Consider the following 18289-nt stretch of genomic DNA (forward strand, 5'->3'; position numbering starts at 1 on the left):
CCCACCACACGCTTTCTCTGTAAAGAGACAAAATAAATACTGCATTCAGCTAATAGGTATACACACAACATGTCCAACGAGTTTATCACATTTTCCTCTTTCCTTGCTGCATAGTGATCCTGCCTGTGTTTAATATGTATGTAAGCAGCTAACAATGATTATGGATGATCTACCAAGCAGACAGGAGGACTGAACAAGGTACACACATGTGGCATCAAATGAAGAAGCTGCTTAGCAGCAGGTTCAGTTTTCATACCAAGAGGTCACAGGATTGTACTGTTTATATGGACATAAAAGAATAATGTACACTTCCAAAGAAGTCCGGATAGCGCAACTTACTTGTGTTCAAATTACATCACACAAGTGCCTGAAGTACAAATTTAAATGTGGGAGATCCACACCCCAGCCTACTCTGGTGGCAACACAGCAAGACTTGGTGCACAGCCTGGAGATGTAATACCCATGTTTTACCGAGGCGCTCATGTAAATCTTCTGTCTTAAGCTGTGGTAAAACCCATGTCCAGGAACAGAGACATATGTTTATTCTTTCAGTGAACGTACATTTATCAGTTAGCAACTTAAATAAAAACTCCCTTTCTGTCATTGAAACAACATTACTTCACAAAACAAACTTGAAATTAATTGTCTAGCCTGGAAATGGATGTATGTCCATCTGGAATCGATACAGACTGCGTTGTCCACACTAGCACCTACTGTTCATCCGGCAGCCTCTGAAGAATAGGAGGGCAGGAAAGCCACATTTTTGCTAAATGAGTATTTCTCTTGAAGAAGATCAACAGACTCATGCAGGAGCGCTTGACATTTCAAATAAACTTCTTACAAAGGCAAAAACGTTAATCACCACAGATACTGCCGCGCTGTGGGAATGGTTAAGCACAACGAATGCCATCTGCAGCACGGAGAGCAGCCTCGCAGTAACACAAACCAGCAGGAGGAGACGAGCAAAGTGCTCTCGGAGGAGGAGATGAACAAAGTGCTTTCATGTGCCAACTCCATGACCTCACTCAGGCGGCCTTAGCAAAGGGGACCTGGGGCCTGAGGAGCAGCCAGGCCTGTGGGGCGGCTGCAGCCAGGGCCATCGCCTGCAGAAGGGGCGCGCGGCCCTGCTGCTGAAGGCTTGGACCGCCTCCTGCGGTCCTTTAACACAACCCAAATTAACTGTTTTCCTTGCCAACCTAAGCAGGAATGAAATAATTTAGGGCAGATAGCTTGTATGTCCGTATAGCTGTGGGATCTGGCTGCTCGGAGAACACCAGCCCGGTGCAGGCCGGATGGGTGCGATGGCGTTTAGCAGGGTGACACCTCACGGTAACAGCCAAAAACACACCCGCGTTCCCTGCACAACCTTCCAGGATTGCTCTCCCAGGTGAGTTCTCCAACGTACTCACTGTGGGGAATTCCTACATCATTTATATACAAGTATCTATTTGCTTTAAATGTGTGCCCTGTGGATAGAAGAAAAGATTTGTAAAAAACACTTACTCTAGCATCTACCATATCGGGCATTGCATGAATGTGCCTACAACTGAAAAACATATTAAAAAGTTTGCTCAAACCCTGACATTAACATTTAAACATTGTAAATCTTTACCAGTACGTTTGGCATTATCTCTACTCACTGTGTGTGTATGTGCTGCTTTTAATTGTGCTGCCATCCCCAGCTCATGAACTAAATCCTTTGAATTGCTTGTGCGTATTTGTACTTACACGCAGATGCACACCCCCATGTGGAACCCTATATATATACAGTTATGTGAGTATGGAATAATATTTATATATTTGTAACTGCAGTATCATACAACCATTAAATATTTCTCATTTGCAGTGGCTCCCGGCCAAACCACATCATTTCACTACATACCTGCTCTGTCACGTCTGCATGCCCCCTCACGGTACCAACGAAGGATGGCTGTGAACTACAAGGGAAGCCCGTCTCAAGAAACAATTACACCAGAAGATGGTATCTGCAGTCAGCGTTGCAATGAACTTGCCTTTGAGGCAGTGCTATTGTTACTTGGATTGCAAATTATATATTGAGACACTGCTCCGTAGGAGTGTCAAAATACCTAAATACCCTCTAAACCAAATACATTAATCCTACTTCCCTGTCTGCTCCATCCATCCTTCTTCCTCCTTTCTTTTCCTGGGCACTCTGAGCCACTTCCCCCTGGGAGGGGGCAGCCCCGTTGTGCCAGGCACAACCACCATCAGCTGCTGCAGGATTAAAGGCAGCTCCGCTCCTGGCACACACAGAGCCCGTGCCACAAACCAGGGCAGGCAGCGATCCAGCACGGCCTTGCAGACTATACCTCTTCAACTTTTCCCATCAATTATCCTACACATCTAAACTAGTGAATCACTTGGGAGCAATTCCTTCGCGGTGTTTTTCCAAACATCTCTTCCTTCTTGGCATAAGCACGTCCCAGTATTTCTTGCACAGACTCCTCCAGGGAAAAGCTAACCTATATGGTTGTATGCATTAGGCTTTCATGTGGGTTATCACAAATATTGTCAAAAGATCTGCAGCCTCCCCGTCACTTCCTGCTAGGATAATAAGGAGCTTTAATTGCTGCTGTAAGAGGAAAAGTATTTTCTTTATCATCTTCATATTGAACACAGAGCAGACGACAAATGCGGAAGGCAAACTGGGTTGCCAAATAGGAGATCTGGGGGCATTTCTGCTGTTTGCAGGGACCAGGGAACTCAATCCCACTTTCGTCAAAGTAGAAGCTGCTGGTTTCAGTAGAAGCAGGATTTGGCACTATGCAGCTCTTAGCACACACCTCACGAGAGAACTGAGCACGAGGAATTGCGCCAGGCCGGCCGGGAAGCAGAGCGGGGTTTGCTCATCAGATCAAAGCCCTCAGTGTCTGGGAAGGCAAAGCTGAAAGGACTGCACATAAAACCTGTGCCGAAAGCATTAGGTAACAGCTACATCAGGGCAATTAATCTGCAAAAACAGCCACCTAAAAGAAGCTTGTGTCTTTACTTTGTTTATATTCCTCACTTTGTCAGCAAGAAAAGGCTAAGATGCTGAAAAACAGTGCCTGGAGAACCAGTTCTTTCCCAGCATTTTGCTTCAACTTTCCCACCTTCCCACTGCTCCATGCATTATGCCACACAGACGAACTGTGCATCTTTATCATTTGCACGGCCAGTTCATTTTCTGGAAAACTATGTCTGTTATCACAGCAATGGATAGTTCTATAAAGCATATGCAAGAACATTTTCTTATATTTCGCTTTGACAAAAACGTCATTTAAAGGCCTTCTTTCAGGTTGCCATCTTATTTAAATAATAGAGAGAGAAGTATTTCTGACAACACCAGACCACCACAGCTGAAGTAAATAAATATGTAAACTATTATCCACCGTATCACATCTAATAGCAAAAAAAAACCCCACAATATTCTGTTTTCTACAGTGCCAGTGAAGCTTCTGTATCCGGTTAATCCTCTCAGGAAGAGAAACAAGGCTGGAGAGCTCAGATGCTTTTTCCTAGCATGTCAGACAGACAGTCGGCTCATTTTCCAAGGCATTATTCATTCTCTGTAGCTAGTATTTTTTTGCTCACGTTAAAGCAATCTTTTGTTTATTTTTCTTTCTTACTGTTTTCTATTTGGTTAATGTCAATAAAGCAAGTCATCTTCATTATTATATGTAAAACAGTATACACAAGTACGTGAATCAGAGAGGTAAACTGACTCCAATGTTTTGGTTGCACACTACAAGGCAGTGGAAGAAGTCCAAGCTGAAAAGCCACTTGTTTTTCATTTGGCCTTCGTATTTGTAGAATTAAGCCTTCCCTGGAAAACCAAGGCCTCCTCTCATTTGATTAACAAAATGTTGCATTGGCAATAACGCTGGAATCTAACCTGCTGGGTCAATGCAAATCAACCAGATTGCATTTTTTCTTCTTCCCAAATACTTGTTTTCTTACTAAGTCTTCATATTTTTCATTAACATTACTGCTGCTATTTTTTTAAATTATGTATTGATTTTGTTCAGCCCGTTAACACACTAAGTTGCCTTCAGAAAACGTATTAGTCTGAGTATCTGACCAATAAAACCAAAAATAAATAAGGGCAAAGGTTCATGCCACAACAAGGAAGAGCAGAGTGCGTTGGTTTGGCATCTCTTTCTAACCATGCCCCAAATTCCAACAAATCTAATGGCTTGACTTTCACCGTGTTCAACAGGCTGCTGGGGAGTCACCTAGTGGTGACACTGCTGGATGGAGTGGAGTAACTGGAAGCGCCAGGAAAGGTTCACCTTCAGGACAGGGGAAATCAGCCTGACACTGAACTACGTGGGATATGTTTTCAGTCCCACTTTGCCCGATGCATCAAGTTGACAGCTCAGAATTATCCCTAAATATTGAGACTCTGAAAACGTGCAAAACCAGAAGGAAGTGAGGAGAAAGTGAAAAGGGAAATAAGCTCTCTAGCTTTTCTTCCCAAACTGTACATTTTAGGAGGCAGAAGCCCTGTAGACATAAGTAAGGTTACTTAAGCAGATAGCTGCAAACAGCTCATGTCATTTTGTCCCCACAACACTTTACTGACAACAGATACCTGAGCCACACATTAAGTCTTGCTACGAGTGTCATGGCTACAGACCAGGAATACGTGCATTAAAGGCAGAAAGCCTTTTCTGCCCTTACTGAAGTCCCACCCTGTCTGCTCATAGGGAAGTCCTTCCATTTCTACCTCTCTTTTTAATTAAAAGGTAGGAAAAACAAACAAACAAACACACAAAATGTGACCCAGGAATCTTCTATAATTCACTGTTATATTTGTAAAAGTCTTGTGGCACTTCTCAAAGCTTCAGAACTCTCAACAAAGGAATAATCGGCAGCATCCCCTATCATTTAAGTGCCAGCATATCCATGAGACAAAACAAATTAAGAGCAGCACTTTTTTCAGTGGTTTTATTCCTTATATTAAAGCTGATCACCTGCTCTAAGAAAGCCGAAAGTAGTGGCAAAGTGTACATTGATTACACTCAACCCACGGAGACTGAGATTATCAGCATGCGTGGAATGTTATAATTGGACTCCCATCATAACTCACGATGTCTTTTGTGTCTACATTCTCTAACTTGAGCACCCTAAGTACAGTGGCTAAAAGTTACCTCTTTTTTTTTCTGCAAAGCATTAACTTCTAACATGACACTACACACAATGAACACACTGCAGACTTTTGTTCTAGCTGCTGTTTTCCTTCACTGAGTCCAATGCTCCATTTCTGCTTGAAGCTTTTGTTCCCTGGGCAAGAGCACAGTGACACCTTCCTCTGGAGCATAAAACTACAAAATCTGTTAAGGAGCTGCCAGTGGCAGTTACAGGGGCAAGGACAGGCATTCTCATGCTGACCACATACGTTCCCTCTGCTCTGGCATATCAGAAACAGTTCTCAGCTAAAGCTCAGAAATCTGGAGCTCAGTGACTGTCTTCGTAACATTCACTTTTTAAAGCACCAAGCACTGTGAACATAGATCATGGGAACTGAGGGTGTATTAATCATCCATCTCAAGCTTTAGCAGAGGCTCAGAACATTGCTTTTAACAATAAATCTTTTTTTTTTTTTTTGGAGGAACTGGGCTGGGTTTACAGTGAAAATAATTTTAGCCCTATTGGAAGAAACAGAAGAGGCTGTAAGTATACAACTTTTCACCGAGTTTATAAATATTTAGAATATGAAAGCTTTTAGTCCTTTGGTCAACAAGAGTGAATGAGGTCAAAAGCCACTGGTAATGTCACAGCTGTCAGCAAGTCTCCAGGTTGGGCTGATTCTCTGCTATTTTCACTACATGGAGTGCAAAGTAGGTGGAAGCTCTAATGCAAGAATGTTTCACAGATGATTTACAATCTTTTTGTAAATGACCTGTCAAAATCAGATGGGCATGGTAAAGGGTGTCACTTTATTATGGTGTCACTTTATTATGGTGTCAATACTCACAAGCTACCTGCCAATATTATGTGGTAATAACAAAACAAATTCATGATGCAATGGGAAGGAAGGCTACCTATCATTCCTTAGTGTGTCACATAGCTTCTGAATTGTAGTAATTAATATCTCTAATGAGATGACTTTATTAATAGGAATTTCCATAAGCATTAATAGACACTAATCAGTGCAATGGATATAATCCTCCATGCAGTTTCTGTTTCGTTTGTAGGGAAAGATGTAGTCTCAATCCAAAAACATTGTGTGACAGGAGTAAGTTTTGGGTTCCTAAATTTCTGTCCCAGAAGCCTTGCACAGAAATACGGATGTATACCGGGTGTCCCCCATATGCAGTGAATTTTAGGTCTTTGAACATTTTGACTACATTAATGAATGTAGTCAGCATGCACAGCCAGACGAGCGGGGCTGGTCTGGAATGGATGTCTGGAAATCTGAGACAAATCTGCTCCAATACAGTGCTGGGGTAGGAAGGGCAGATTGGTTGCAAGGCTGGGAATCAGGTCTTCCGGTACATCTGGAGGTAATGATTAACAGCAGACCTATTTACTCTTCCAGGGTTGAGCTGCTAGCTGATTGTGGGACCTTTTACAAACACTGATAGCGTAGAGACAGCCATCTATGCAAGTAATCTGCAGGTCAGCCATAAATTTAACTGCCTTACAAAGACACACAATATAGATGCTGTTTCTCATATTGGTGGCATGACTTTATGTATGCAAAATATTTCCTAGTTAACAATATAGGAGAAAATAAATAAACAAAGCAAAAGAAACAGGAGAGATGAAAATGCTGAATAATGGAACTTGGTTTCAAGTAAAGACGAAGGTCCCATCGCTGCAAGCAGACTTGTGTATGATGGCCAATGGACTGGGACAGACCTCTAGAATTCAGAGACTCCAGATAGCCTTAGACATCCGATGGCACAGGGCTAAGCTTGAAGCCTAAGGCTCTCACTATACACCTTAGAAACCTCAGGTAATTGTGCAGAGTCTCACACACATCTGAAGCAAGATTCTGTTCAACAGATGTAATACAGAAGGTCAGGGTGTTGTACACTGTTTATGTGTTACTGTAACACAACTAAAGCCTTGTTTATGTTGCTTTAAGTTAAGGAAAGCAGTCATAAGAAGGAACAGAAACTCTGAAAGTTGACACAGTGGACATTTTTCATTTGGAAATAAACATATATTATACATATATATATATAGTATACTTATACAGCCCCTGCTATAGTGGCTCTGAATTTATTACATCTCAGGAGATAGAAATATTATAAAAACATACACAGTATTATGCTATAAACCATATATACATACATATAATTTTAATAGACATATATATGCATATAAATATGTATTTTAAGTTCATTTAAGTCCACAACACAGAAAGAAACAGAACACAGAGCCCACCAGCCATGCTGCTGCAGCTCTGCCAGACTGCAGCTCTCCGCACTCAGGCCCCTTTACCTAGAAATCCAAAGACACAGCAAGTAGAAATATTGCAATCGGTTGATTATTCCAACCACAAATTAAACTGAGTAATTTAGATGCAATAAAGTACAAATATATTGCAGTTTTCCATCATTTACTCTTAGCTTTTATTTTGTGATTTTGATGTGTTTGGTCAGTTAGTATGATACCAATACACATACCTGGTTATTTCTGAGGTAAGAGTCATCAAAAGAGTATAGTTCCAGGTAGGAATTTTAAATGCAGACATTTAATTAGAGCTATTACATTTAACAGTGTTAATATAACAGTCTAGTGACAAAGGATCAGAAACACATTTTATGTGAACATCTAAATGAACAAATCCTCAGCAAAAGGTCCCGATTTTCCCCTGCTTTATATACAACATTTCTTACAGGAAATCTGTATTGTGAGAAGTGCAAGTGCTGCACGTCTAGATGGACCCACAACAGACTTCACGTTATGTAGCTCAGGAACCAAAACTATCAAACTACGGCTCCTCAGGCTTCACCACAGAAAGCACAATCCCACCAAAACCCCTGCTTAGGTGTGACTCCAACACGTGCTGCAGTCTTTCACAAGACTACAGACACAACCTAAAAACACCAGTGCAGCACAGCTGTGCCAATACCAGGGGAGATATCCAGCCACTACGAACATGTATCAGCCCTATTCCTCTGCAACAGTTTTCATTTCCTGGCACTACCAATTTAATATTCCTGAAATATGCGCGAGGACCTCAAACTGTTGGGACACAGTATGTGGAAGCTGTCAGCACCTGAAAATTTTGAGTTCCTTCCAAAACTACTCACTGCAGACTGATATTCATCCCCTTTATGGCCGTGACAGGCAGCACAGGTTACATTTCACTGGCGCTACCTTCCGTAGCACCGGTGACTTGAACTGCGGAGGAGAGAGAGGGTGCTGAGGACACAAACATTACTGCTAGAAAGCTCAAACCTGGGAAGTGCACGGACTTCCTACAAGGTGTGTTAATCCTTCACCAGGCCACAACTCCACTGAAAAAAAAGAATTAACAAAACAAATCACTGACGAGATCAGACCGTTTGGCACTAGTGTGCACTGCTGTAACTGACCCGATCCACTTGTTATCATAGCCTGGTTTAATTTATCTATGTAGACAAAACCAAAATAATTTTACTTTCTTAATTAAGCTTGGACTTAGAAAATATCTACCCACAAGCTTAAAGGTAACCCTGGACTTGAATCTCATTCATTTCAGCAAGTATCTTCTTTTTTGCACCCCTAGGGCCATCAGCAAGTAGTCTAAATAATCATTATCAATTTAATTGTCATTTTTGTAACTTTTTGTCACATAAAAATGCGTACTTTAGTTTGAACTCTGGCATAAAAGTGGAAAAGCCCTGAGTGTGTCCTTGCCGCTCCTGCGGGTTTGACAGCCCGGGCACTGGGCCAGCTTGGGAAGAGCAGTGCTGGTGGCCTTGGAGAAAGCTCTTGTGAGGCAAGCCAGAGGCGTCAGCAAAGACTGTGTCTCTCCTTCCCCTGGGAGCTGCTTTTAAGCAGAAGCTGTCACTCTGCACCATGCCCGAGCCACGGCCCAGATGTGTCACTGCTGTCTGTGCAAGAACGGCCCTGCTGCTCTGGGTCCAGACCCCTGGCTGATGTCCCCACCTGGCCTCAGCTCCGTCACCCCTGGCCTGCCTGATCCCAGTCAGCATCACCGGGCCTCATCCTGACCCTGCTGCGACTTCACAGCCTGGTCTAAGTGCTGCTGTGTCACGACAGCCCTATCTGACAATGGGGCTGAGGTGCGAAGGGTGCTGGTGGTGAGGCCCTGCCCTGATGGCCCTGTGGGGAGACCCACGGCTCCTGCTGCCCCAGCTCCCTGGGAGTAGTGCCGGGACAGCATTAGGAAGGCAGACACAGACAAGTGCTGGACCAGACAGGCTCCTCCGAACTCAACACACCGTTAAAAGCCTTCCTGGGATCACATGCCACCACACGTGCTGTAGAAAACCCTGGCCCTGAAACACAAAGGAGCACACAGCTGTCGTAACACTGAAATCTGTCCTAACACTGTAATAAATTCACTATGAACAGACAAGACCAGAGATCTGTCAGCAAAGCTACGTGGAGCCTGCTCTGTAAACGTAAAACATATTAACAGACATCAGGTTACCTAGAACAGATCGATGCGGCTAAAACCGAAACAGAAAATGGCAGCTGCTCCCCTGCAGCCCCACAGCAGCCTGTAATCCACCTGCCCTTCCTCAGCTCACGTGAAGTCATTGCCCTCTACTTCGAGCCCCTCTGTGAAGGGCTTATTATTCAAAAATAGCTGTGAGGAACAATTATGGTGGTATCCTGATAAGCAAATTAACCGTTTGCTTCCAGTTACAGTCAACAACCTGCGCTCAAACAAGGGGAGTCCAAAGGTGGGACTATTTATGACATGTAATTGTTTACCAAACCGAGAAGAGGCTTTTAAATCACAGTCCTTCCTGCCATTTTACTTCTCTTTGTACTTACTTAACATATTAGCACTTCAGGGCTTCAAGGACCTGCTTTCCTAAGTCTTTACAAACCACTAACCATGCCAGTGGCACAGTATCAGGAGTAAATAATAATAGCATCTCCTTCATAAACAAGGCACAATAAGGCAATCGTGCCCTGAAACGTACCGGGTGGAGTATCTCTTATGAAAGAATTTCTTTATTAATGCTTGTTCACAGAGGGTGCGCCAATGAAACCGCAATGTACCCAAGTGCTGGTGTCCTGGTGTCTTGCTCCTCACCCATGCTGGTTATGAGTGCTTTGATTCTAAAAATTTGTTCTCGTTATAAGGAGTTGGGCCCCTAATCTAAATCTCTAACATACAAGAAGTTATTCTTAGTCTTCACGAGGCTGCAAGAGTCAACAGGTCTGTGCATAAGCCAAAATTACTTTGGGGGTTATAGAATGCACTGTCAGACCTCTCAAAATGTAAACAAGTCAAAATAATGGAAGCACCAAAACAGGGCTGAGTATGGCTGCAATCTGACGTTTTAAGTACAGAAAAAAAGTGGAAAAATACATTACCTATGCAGTGTTTTGTCACCTATAGTCAGATCTGTGAGAGTAAACGTCAGCCAACAGAATACAATGAAGAATTAGTTGCAACAAAGGATGAACTCAGTAAATGATCTACTGCGAGGCAGTGAGAACAGTTGTGCTCCTGTAAAAAAATAACTATGTCCACATGATTTGTTGTGGAGACGGCCTAGAGTAAAGTATGGAGAGGATTCACGTGATTTATACACTGTTAATGGGTCACCAAGAGAGGAGTGGTGAGTAGTGCTGAGTGTATCTCCCAATTAATTTACTTTACTTTCATCTTTAAATGTGAGGATAAAATGAAAACAAACCTCCCCTTTGCTGCAAAAGCAAATACAAAAGCAAAAGCATAGAACAACGTGAAAATAAGCAAAACAAATTAAAGAAAAAGGAACAAGCGCTCTCTTCTCTCCAGAGTTCTTTTTTCTTTTTTTTCTTTTTTTGTCCTTCAATTCCCATTCATAAACAGTGGCTGATGCCCAAGATACTTTCTAGGGCTGGTAATATTTTTTTTTCCATTCTTCCTACTAAAAAACAAGCAAACAACATTCCTCACACAATGTAGGCGTAGTTTTTTCTAGAAACACGATCTAGCTAGTAAACTGCTGACCGGGGAAGTCGGTTCAATTCCCTGCTCACTTACTCATGCTCTGTTACTTTCAGTGTTATTTTCCCATTTTTAAGTAATAGTACTTGCCTTTTTCTCAGGGATTAATAAAGTAAAATGGCAGAAGGCCACTGTATGTAGTTACAGTAGGAGCCATTATACAAAACTGATGAATCTCCTAAAAGTTAACAATTAAAGAACTCAGAGCTCTTCTGCCCGCCTGAATCCACTCTCTATTTACCCTCTCTTGTGCTGTAACTCCCAACCATTCATTTTTTTGATCACTTGCAAATGTACTAGCCAGCTCTCCCCATGCCACAGCCACAGCCCCCCTACCTGCTGCCTCTTTTAAGTAGCTGGCTCCATGTCTCCGTGCTCCTCTTGTCTTGGTTGTTTTTCTCTTGACTTCCTGCCCTCTTTCAGCATGGGAGAAGCATCTCCACACCAAGCTCGAGCCTCAGCAGTCAGAGATCACCAGGAGCCCCACAGCTGACTGAAAGGACACCTGCTTTGGCACTGCCTGCCTCTCCACACGCTGCAGAGGGAGGAGCTGCCCTGGAGATAAAAGGCAACAGCTCCACCTCTGAATACTACAGCTTCATGCCCCACTGCTGCTGAGCCTTCCTGTTGGGACTGCCAGTCCTTCTCTGACCTGCCAGGCTCCGAAAGGTTGTCCTGAAGAGACTGGAAGCAGCCTCCCTGGTTACCCTGCCCATCAGCTTCTTGGAGAAAGGACAGAAAGGAGAAGCACCTACAGGTTTGTTAAGCCTCTGGGAACTGGGGCTTTGCATGCAAATATCAGCTGTCAAACGTTTTTTAATTTCTGTCCCCAGCAGCTGTAGAAGAAAGCCTGAGAACCTGATCAGGGTGTACCCCGAAGCCTTGAAACCAGAAATCAAATAAGATCTGGAGTGTTTTTATGTCATGATTTTCAGGACTAATTCATTGTGTGTTGAAAGCTGACATGTGGTATCATTACCTGTACCTACAGCAAGCATTTTATCCTTATGGAAATCGAATTGTTAGGGACCCATCTGAACATGGCACTGTCCTCTGAACAAGCTGGATGCCTCCCTATCTTCCCCTAGGCATCTAACTGTGATTGGAATATCTGGGAGAAGGAACCTGCTTCCAGAAGCATCTGCAAAGTCATCAATTTCACTAATCAAGTTAATTAAAATAGTATTTTGTGACTGAGTTAGGCTTCTGTTTTTAGTACTATTATTACAGAATCACAGCATGGCCAAGCTTGGAAGGGACCTCTGAAGATCACCTAGGCTGACCTCCCTGCCGAGCAGGATCACTCAGAGCACATCGCACAGGATGGCATCCAGGCAAGTTTTGAATATCTCCAGAGAAAGAGACTCCACAACCTCTCTGGGCAATGTGCTCCAGTGCTCTGTTACCCTCACGGCAAAGAAGTGCCCCTTCATATTCAGCTGGAACTTCCTGTAGAAATTTTTTAGACCATATATTCCTTTTTTTTTTTTCCCCTCCCACACTGATACTTACAGATTTTCTCCAAGTGGGTATTATGTGTGAGACTGGATTTGATGAACAACAAAGGATACTGAAGCTGGGTGTTACCCAAGTCCAAAACTAATGTGCATTTTTTTTGAATTATGAAATACGTACTTACTAATTATTGTCTGTATTATTTTCAGTGTATATAGCAGTGTACAGTCATGTGAGTTGCACCAAAGCTGACTGTTGCAGCTTCTCTGAACCTGTTTCGTGGGAGAAGGAGCTTGGGTACGTTTGTTTGCTGTTCAAAGGCAATTGAAGGCTTGAATTCAAAGGCATTGCTCAGCATGGCCACGGGAGGGCACTAGAAAGGAGAAAATGGGCAAAAAACCAACGGCATCAGCTCTGCTTGCCCTCAGTAACAAGAACAAATGAAGGTCCAACAGGTCACAGGCCATTTCTGTATACAAGGAAAAGCAAAACTGAGAGGTCCTGCCGGCGCCAAGGTGTGAAGCCTGCCAAGCACCAAGGAGCAGAGAAAGGGCTGGAGGTACCCAAAGGATGAGCTGGGGATGCGCCAAGTGAAATGGGGGCAGAGACCACGAAGTGCAGCTCTGTGGCTGAGCCCACAGCTAGACGAATGCACGCAAGTGACTGGAAAGACCACGTTCATGCTCCATACAAAGGCTACAAAAGAGAAGATGGGGCTGAATAAAGTGACTGGCTTTTTCCAAAGCACGTCCCCAGTATACATCTCATTTTACAGAGACTTGGACTATCTTGATAAAAAGACATCCAGTGGCCCTATCAAACTTTCAGTGTAGGTAAGCATCAAGAAAAAAATATATATTTTTTATAAAAAATTATTTTTATATTTTTACAAAATATATTTTTATTTTATATTTTAATATTAAAAATATATACATATATAAATATATATTTCCACCTGGAAATCTCACAGTTATTCAGCTGAAAACTCAATGCACCTGAGGAGGAATTGGTAGGTACTTTACAGTGCACTGCAATACATTTGAATGTATGTGAAAATCAACTTCCCTGTAATTTGCTGGACAAGATAAACCATTCCAGATGTCAGCCTCCATCTTCTGAACCTCAAACTTATTTCTAATGTTTGTCTTTCAAAATTAAGTGTCTTTGCTTACATAGCATCAAATGTAGCCTGTATAAAGACAGAAGCCTGTTCCTGATTTATTTATTTATTGCTTCCACAGTGAGTTGTATCTGAGAATGGAAGTCAATTTTTCACTGATATTCTCAGACTTCTGGAGACAGCTGTGTGCTCACTCACCAGACACCAAACAGCACACATAAGCTGTCATTGGAACTTGACCTGCGGTCTGCAACCAAACTCTTCATTCTCTCCATCAGTCCAGACCAGCTTGGTCTACACAGGGACATGCTATACTGTAAGTAAAGATGGCCACTGAACTAACTTGGCCAGTGGGCCCGTCGGTTATCATTAACTTGCTCCCTGGTTCTGGTCAGCTCTAACCATGCCCAAGAAAAGCTGGGGGCACAACTCCCTTCAGTGACTTCACACACAGAAGTAGTATTGATGAAACTGCTTCTTCCATTGCACATCACCTCCTGAACTCCTTACTGGATTCATGGCATCAGCTATTTGCAAAATCACACTTAGAAAGCATCACAGGAGTGGGCTACAACAGCACACAGGCATTATTTTAAAAGCTTTGAACTGCAAAAGATACATACAAAGTTAATTATCAAAACAGTAATAAGAATGCCTGCCCTCTTGGCTCCCAGTCATAGAGTCATATGGGACCAAGAGGAGCAAATGCAATTTTATTCCAAGCCTCTGAAGCTCACTGTGGTCATATAAGAACAGCAGGATTTGGCCCTCCAGGGTCATCACTGTTATTACTTAGATTATAGTAGCACAGAGCAACACCACAGAGCTGTCACCCGTCTGCTCATGATGGGGCTCCCCTGGCCTTTAGAGCTTACAGTCTAAATAAGACCAGGTAGACAAGTGGAGTGAGAAAGAAAGCACTTTTATTAGGCTCAAGAGATTAAGAAATTTGCCCAAGGACACATACAAAGCCTTTGACAGATCCAGGAGTTTAACCTAGATTTCAGCATGGCTCCTTGATGGTGTTTACACCTATCTTCTCCCAACTTCTGAGTATCTCTTCAGCTGGGATTTAAAGTATACTCTGTGTCCGTAAAGCATCACCAGAGATGTTCTCTTATAGCATAAGCTTATTCTGACAGCCTTTGCATGAAGAGAGATCACTTTTTTTGCCAACTAAGTCAGAAGAACACAGATGGATGAACAAAGTCGGTGGCAGGTGAAAGCCTTTAATTCGAGAGCAGGCTATTGCTTCACCAGCTAAACTAAAAAAACACACAGTACAAAAATCCACTTGACAGAAACGTTACTCATTAACATTCCTTCTATATCTACCACGAAGGATTTCTTCGGAGTGCCCACGTGAATCTGAGGGGACACTGCCTCCCCTTGCAAGCTGCCCACAGGGTACCTCAAGAAAATGATAACCTCTAATGGTAAATAACTCATTTTCCAACACCTTTTTTTGGCCGCAGGTCCCTCAGCCGAGGGCTGGGCTCCCCCCGCGCTCAGCCCCGGAGCCCGCCCAGCTCCCGCTGCCCAGCCACCGCCGTTCAGCCCGCACCTTCCTACCTGTAGTAGTGACGGAGTAAAAGCCCAAACTGGCCTCGTCCCCTGCCAAGAAGCCCCGGGGAGCAGCAGAGGTGGCTCAGAGCCACCCCTACGAGCCCAGCCCGGCCCCACAGGGACTGGTCCCTCTGTCCCCCCTCCCCGGGCAGCGCAGCCCCGTCCCCGCCTGCTGTACCTGACCCTGTCCTTCTCCGCCCGCCGGAGCTCCGAGTCCCTCTGCAGCACCTGGAAAATCGTCCTGGCTTCGTCCTCGCTTAAAAAACTGAGGTCGGGCCCCCGGCAAGCCGCGCTCATGGCTCCGCTCACCCCCGGCAGGGGGGCAGCGCCGGCCCCCTGGCAGCGCGGCGCCACAGCGGCATGGCCGAGCCGGGGCACCACCGCGCCCGGCCGCCGCCCGCCGCCACCGCTGCCGCTTCCCTTCGGAGGCCGCCCCCGGTTCCCTCTGGAGGCGGAGCGGGGCGGGGAGAGGCGGAGAGGCGGCCCCAGAGCCTCCCCCGGCCCTATAAACCCCGCTCCGCCAGGCAGCGGTCGGGCGCCGTGGGTCCGGCTCAGTTGTGGTGTTCGCACTCCTTGGGGAGAAGTGGCGGAGATGCACAGCCCTCTCTCCCAGCTGCTGGAGCACAAAAGATTTGCCCTTCCTTCAGTCTGCTCTCCCAGACACCCAACCAGCATCGCTCATGGCTGGGCTCTGGTCCCTTTTGGGGCCGTCTGGAGCTGGCTCTGAGCTGACATGGGGCAGCTCTTGGGCTCTGCTCACAAAGCCCACCCCCGCAGCCCCCTCTACCAGACCCTTGCCACCTAAACCCATTATATTAGTACTGAAATGCCCTTTGAAATACGTTGGTCAAAGAAGGGCTTTATTTGGGATCGAACTGCAGATGTGATCACAAAAGCAGACACAATTCTTGCTACGGAAAATTGAGGCAGTGGATAGGGCATGGCATGAACAGGAGCAGGGCCAAGCTGTGCAGACACCTTCCCACCCCACAGCGGGCTGACGTGGGGCCGCCGAAGAATGCTTCCCCACTAGGAAGTCGTGTTGGGCAAGTGGAAATAAGGACCTCAGAGCACAGCGGGAATAACAGGTTCCAGGAGGCTCCTGATTTTGGTGTAGCTTCTGGCATCACTCGTCTGGCCCAAAGAGGAGTTTACCGATTCCTGGTAACGAAACAACAAAAACAAGGCTATGAGACAACTGATGAACGTAATGAGAGCGTGAAGGATTATGCTGCTGAGATGTTGGGAGGAGGTGTCTCCCACAGAAAAAAGATGCAGAGGATTTTTAGTAGGGTACAGGACACACTTCTGGGTAAAGTCCAAACCTGTTATTTCAAAAGATGCAAGAGTTACCCCAGTCATCACTGCTGCATTAGCAGCTTACAGATCTTCTCTCTTTGGGCAAACATCCCGTCCTCCCTGTTCTGTTGTGTTGAGCACAGTGGAGTGACTGTTTCATTCCATACTCAGCCATCATACCTGCAATCTGGCATTTTCTTTTCTGCTTTCAGAAGTTCCCCATGGGCTGGAAAGAAACTACAGAAAAGGAATATCAGGTTGCAGACTTTTTCCGTCATGTGTCCTTCATGGCTATGTTCCAGCAGAAGAAGCTGAGTGCATGGCATTCTCCTGGAAGTCTCCCAGGCAGAGGATTAGACATCACTCTCCCTTTCTACCTGGCACCTACAGGGTATGGGAAGCAATTGCTCATGGTGCTTCTGCATCACACTGGCAGGGCTGAGAAGGACCATGATAACTTTTCTCTAGATCCACTGCAATGGACTCGACTCAAATCTGGCAGTTTGAAAATAACACATTTAAGCTAATTGTCTGAAAAGATTTCTGTTACTAGTGTGAGCATTTTTTCAGGGCCACAAGTCAGGGCCTCATCAATGCCTCCTGCTGCCTTAAAAGTCATGTTTTTTATACATATATATATATATATATATATATAATTTTTATTTTTTACTTCTTATACAAACCTCTAAAATACATAAATACATACATACAGAGTACATACAAAGTACATGTGTGTTCTTATGGGTTTACTAAGAAATTAAAACACTACAGTCCTCATAAAGAAAGGGTCCACATCCCCCATAAATTTGCATACTTTATAATTGTATATATCCTACAATAAGTTAAAGAATGAAATCAATATTTTTAGGTTTCTGTAAATCTTTTTTTTTTTTTTTCTAGCAATCTGTTTTTTTTTTTCTTTCTTTTTTTTTTTTTTTCAAATCACCAAGTTGTATGTTAGCATACAATATTTTCAATGCAGAGGGGAACAGGGAGAAGACCCTCATTTTGTATATAAGCAATGTATAGTCTTTCAGCTAATAATGAGAAAGAAATAAGTTTTTCATTCTCTGCTAAGTGACAGGATTATTTAATAGGGTGTTGAGTAGGTATATCAGGGCCTCCAGAAACATTCTTCCACACATCACAGTAGTTATTACTTCATGCACTCTAAATCCAGAATTTTTAGAGATTTGGGCATAAACTTGGGCATCTGGTAAAAAGACCTTCATTTTACACAGCTTCTTTAGCATGCTATATCACCACTACAAAACATGTATTGGATCATGACTAGAAATGGGTCCTGTCTATGGAGTCATTTGTCACATTCTTATTTTGTGGAAAACAACCACCTTTCCATATCTCTTCATTACTCCTTCTCAGTTTAAAGATGGTGCTTTTTTCATATACAGATCATGATGGCAAGAAAACACTACCTGCATTCCTGTACTTAGAGTCTCTAGCACCTCATGTGCTTTAATTTCTGTTGCATAAACTCAAGACAAGATACAGGCTCTAAAACTTTTTCCATGATTTTAGCTAAGAGCTGTTCCAGGAAGCTACAGAAGTGTTTTCTTGTAAATATGCAGCATTTCTTCTGTTTAGCAACCTAAAACAGAGGGCCAAAATAACATATGAGATGCTGCAGACATGAGACATGTCTATTAGTAATGTTAATTGCCAATGCCACTAAAGAGGATGCTGACACA

The 18289-nt window shown here is 43.8% G+C and overlaps 1 protein-coding gene across 1 annotated transcript in view; it reads right to left on the reverse strand.

Moving 5' to 3' along the window:
* The window catches only part of EXPH5 (exophilin 5), a gene marked incomplete at both ends in the record, with an annotated part of 31763 nt that extends 16185 nt beyond the window's left edge, over positions 1-15578 (reverse strand). The window contains one exon of the mRNA XM_084287869.1: positions 15460-15578. Within this exon, the coding sequence (XP_084143995.1) occupies positions 15460-15578 (119 nt within the window). The remainder of the gene's footprint in view (positions 1-15459) is intronic.
* Positions 15579-18289: the final 2711 nt, after the last annotated feature.

This window comes from Netta rufina (genome assembly GCF_964035555.1).
Source record: "Netta rufina genome assembly, chromosome: 1".
NCBI lineage: Eukaryota > Metazoa > Chordata > Aves > Anseriformes > Anatidae > Netta > Netta rufina.